At 45.8% G+C, this 4570-nt stretch overlaps 1 protein-coding gene across 1 annotated transcript; it reads left to right on the top strand.

Annotated features, from left to right (window-relative positions):
• The first annotated feature begins 362 nt into the window (after positions 1 to 362).
• LOC133925105 (ubiquitin C-terminal hydrolase 22-like) lies at positions 363 to 4042 on the top strand. Its single transcript, XM_062370942.1, has 3 exons — positions 363 to 1301; positions 2173 to 2297; positions 2800 to 4042. Exons 1-3 carry the CDS (start codon positions 508 to 510, stop codon positions 3561 to 3563), a joined length of 1683 nt encoding a protein of 560 aa, XP_062226926.1. The 5' UTR covers positions 363 to 507; the 3' UTR covers positions 3564 to 4042.
• Positions 4043 to 4570: the final 528 nt, after the last annotated feature.

The raw sequence follows: 4570 nt of genomic DNA, 5'->3' as shown, positions 1-4570 counted from the left end.
TCTTATGTTATCTTCACTTTAATCATCGTGAACTCTATCGGATGCCGAATTCGTTGCCCTGGCTATGCTGCTACGGTTGCTGGTTGGTATCCCTCCGTTTTTTTTACTTGTTACTGTTTTTACTATAGCAAATTTGATGGTGTGTTTTTAAAAAGATTTATAGATATTTAAAAAGTTTATATTATTAGATTTATTATGAAACAAAATTTACTAGTACAGTATATTTTCAAATATCTATAAATATTTTTATAAAAAACGCTTAATCAAATATTATACTAAAGTAAAAGACAGTGAGGGCCCGATCGTCCACCCAGAACCCAGATTCTGAACTCGCAGTGACAGTGCACCGGAACCGCCTCTGCCGAGTGCCGATCCACGAGTCCATGACCCATATGCCGTCATCCATCAGACCGCCACCGCCATCCGACCACCACCTCCACCTCTCCCCGCACCACCTGCTGCCACTACACGCTCCCCCCCCCCCCCCCTACGCCGCCTCCTCCCCCGATGTCCACCCCGTCCGCGCCGCCGCCGTGCCCTCATCTCGCCGCGCACCGCCTGTCCTCGCGCCCGCTCCGCTTCCTCCGCCGCTGCCTCCGCGTCCGCCCGCTCGGCCGCCCCGAGATCTGCCGCGACCCGCGCGAGCTCCCGCGCTGCTCGCCCTGCGCCGCCGCCTCCCCCTCGTCGCCCTCCCGCCTCTACGCCTGCCTCTCCTGCGCCGCCGTCTTCTGCCCCTCCCACGCCGCCACCCACGCCTCCGCCTCCGCCCCCGGCCACCAGATCGCTGTTGACGTCGACCGCGCAGAGCTCTTCTGCGCCGCCTGCGGGGATCAGGTCTACGATCCCGATTTCGACCAAGCCGTCTTCCTCGCCCAATCCTTCTCGCTCCTCCCCTCCACTGCCTCCCCCTCCCCCTCCCCGGCCCCACGCAAGCGCCGACGCGTGGACTACCGCGCCTGGGCCCCAGATCCGGCCGAATTCGTGCTCATGAGCTCCGCCGACCCCACCACCTCCGCGTCCGCCGTCGCGCCGGTGGGGCTGCGCGGGCTCAACAACCTCGGCAACACCTGCTTCATGAACTCCGTGCTCCAGGCGCTCCTTCACGCGCCGCCGCTCCGCAACTACTTCCTTGGCGATCGGCACAACCGCTTCCTCTGCCCGCGACGCACGCCCGTCAGACACCGGGCCACGGAGGCCGACGCCGCCAAGGTCGCGTGCCTCGCGTGTGATCTCGATGAGATCTACTCCGCTGCCTTCTCCGGAGAGCGCATGCCCTACAGCCCCGCCAAGTTCCTATATAGGTCTGGACTCTGGATCTCGCGCACTACTCGGAATGGTTCATGTCCATTTGGGTCTATAGCAGCATGCTGTCTTTCTTTTTGTTGGATCCATTGCGTAGTGGGAAAGCTAAGATAAAATATCTGTTAATTACAACGGGTGCGTGATGTATTTAACCATGGGGGAAGGAATCTTGCCCGAGAAATTGGATTGTATTAATTACAACAGTGTTGTTTGTATGCTGGTTTTGTAACTGTTTGAACGTAGATCATGATCATGCAGGTTGCAAATGGAACTGTTTAGCACAAAAATGGCATGAGACGAGCAAAATATTTGTAACTAGCAAAATATATCTTCGGCATTACTGTAATTCTAGAAAGGGAGAACGCTAGCACATTTGGATGCATACAACTTATTTGATGAAATGAAATGCCATATATATCGAACATAAACGCTTAAGCTCTTAAGTTGGTCTATTGGGCTTTACTGCTTAAGTTGATTTTGCATGCCTGTCATCAAACTGACATTATGAAAAGTACAAGTGATCAAATGCATGAGCAGCCATCAGTTCATCGCAGGTAACTGTTTGCAAATTGCATTTGAAGGTATTCTGGGGCATTTCCTCCATCATTTGATTTCATCGTAGTTTCTCTATTTCAGAATATCTGAATCATATGAATTGCATGGTTTATGTTTCATTTTTGTCTTATGGCAGTATGCTTTGCTGCTTCCAAGGATAGTATGCAAGTGTGTAGGATCTATCTATATGCACTTTTATTGTTAGCCTTTTTGTTAGCGTGAGCATAGTCAACACTATGCTGCATGTGTTTTTGCTGGCTCCCAAATAAAGTATTTAATGTTCTTCTGATTATTGAGTATCATTGTGATTTTTAGTTGGTGGCAGCATGCGTCGAATCTTGCAAGCTACGAGCAGCAGGATGCACATGAATTTTTCATCTCCATCCTTGACCATATCCATGAAAATATAAAGGATGAACAACACAAGTCACATGCCCAAGGTAGCTTGTCTCTTGCTACTCTGAATCAAAGACTTGTGCATATGTTGCACTGAACTGAAATGTGTGTCAAGTGGATAAATATAATATTTTTATTCTATTTTGCAAGTTGGTTCACTCTTGAGCTATAATATGTCTAAATCAAGGTAGCAACATATTTCTATATATTGGATCTAATGATAGGAGTACCAAGAGTATCCTTTCCGACTTCTGTGTGAGACACTTGGCAGTACAGCCAGATCCATCTCCTAGGCTACTAATTGCAATGTTTACTTGCTGGTCCCACTTCTCTTTGGAGGACAGTTCTATAGCAGGCTTGCACCCAAAAGGAAAAACAGGAAAAGAATAAACTTCATGTACTATTAGGGGAACAAATCAGGCCTTTTTTTTGGATAAAGTGGAGGATCACTTTCTTGCTTTCAATTTGTTGTACTATGATTTATCTTGAGGGAAATAAATCTCAGTTAACGTTCTATTCTAACAGTGTAATTTGCTCTCATAATAGGGCATGGGGATTGCTGCATCGCCCACAGAGTGTTTTCTGGTATCTTGAGGTCAGATGTCACCTGCACAAGCTGTGGGTTCACATCCACAACTTTTGAACCCTGTATGGACATTTCCTTAGACTTGGATGCTGGATATAACAATTCTCTTGGTGTTACAAACACAAAATCACATGTGCGCAATGGGGAACGAAGCTTGGCTGGCATGAATTCCAAGGTATCAACACTCATGAGATGTTTGGAGCGGTTTACAAGGGCTGAGAGGCTTGATGCTGAGCAGAAGTTCTTGTGTGAACATTGCAATGAGAGGCAAGAATCCCTGAAGCAAATGTCCATTCGGAGGCTTCCATTAGTTTCTTGCTTTCACATCAAGAGATTTGAGCATTCATCAGTTAAAAAGATGTCAAGGAAGGTTGATCATTCTTTGCATTTTCCCTTTTCCCTTGACATGGCACCATACCTATCATCCTCTATTCTCAGAAGCAGATATGGCAACCGTATATTTCCATCAGAAGCTAGTGATTCAGATGCAGTGTCAGAATTGTCATCAGAATTTGAAATATTCGCGGTGATCACACATAGTGGTAAACTAGAAGCTGGCCATTATGTGACATATCTTAGGTTAAACAATCACTGGTACAGATGTGATGATGCCTGGGTAACCAGAGTTGCGGAGCATACTGTCAGAGCTTCTCAAGCATACATGCTCTTCTATGTGCAGAAGACGCTTTACTACAAAGCTTGTGAAAGAGCAGCCGCAGTCTGATCTGAACCAGACATTGATGGCACTATTCTGCACCACCATGAAAAGCAGTCATCGAATCAGATACACATATAGTTTTATGCAGAGAAGAAATGACTGGGATTTTCACGGTGCAGCCACTGAGTCAGATGGTGGTCAAAGTTTTGCATTCTCATTGACCTATAGATCCAAATGGAGGAGGGCCTTTTTTGGCGATTTTCTTTGCAGCCAACTGCCCGGAAGGAAGATGCTCGAATTTTGTGTGTTGAATTACCGTATTGTCCTGATTAATGGATTTCTTGTGGTGATTTCCGTAAAACTGAAGGAACTTCATTATTTGATACCATTGGTTGTGAGGATGCTCTAACCACTCGTACTGGTATTTAATACTGGATTGACCAAGGACAGGAATGAAATGTAGAAATGAGACAAAAGGGAACCGAATTTTTTATGTGTTCCTTTTAGTAATTGCATGCTTCTCTACTGAAGGTAGAGTTTTATTACTGATCGATCGCTCTATAATTATATCGCCCCTTGCTTTTTGTTTGTTCTTCTGCTTAAAGTATGAGTTGAAAGATATAGTTGTCCAAGTTTCTACCAAATTTGCGTTCACTCTTTTGCTTTCGGTTTTCTGTCCACTTGTCCCAGTTAAGTTAATAGGGCGTGCATATATGGAACTCGTTTGTATGGAGCATATATTTTGAATCTAAAAGAAAAAACTAATTAATATTCAAGATTAAGATAAGCAGGAACACGAAGTTATCATGTAAGTTGCATTTTGCCATTTTCTCTCTTGAAAACTAGCTAGGAGCTCTGAAAAGAGTCGGCTTGTGAATCCGAGGCGAATCCTGGATTTGGACTCTTGTGGTTGTGAGGGATAAAGATCCTCTCACAGGCCCAGTGCCAATATTTTATAGACCCGGTACCAAATAGGAGTTTAGCCTGGGCCCGACGGCTCTACTGAAGACGTCTAGGTGGGGTTATATTCAGTAGCAGGCTGATCAGCAGGGGAATTTGAGGTATGCACAGAA

Source organism: Phragmites australis, chromosome 7 (assembly GCF_958298935.1).
Source record: "Phragmites australis chromosome 7, lpPhrAust1.1, whole genome shotgun sequence".
NCBI lineage: Eukaryota > Viridiplantae > Streptophyta > Magnoliopsida > Poales > Poaceae > Phragmites > Phragmites australis.
Note: the sequence above shows the minus strand (reverse complement) of the source record. Positions and strands in the feature narration are given on the sequence as shown.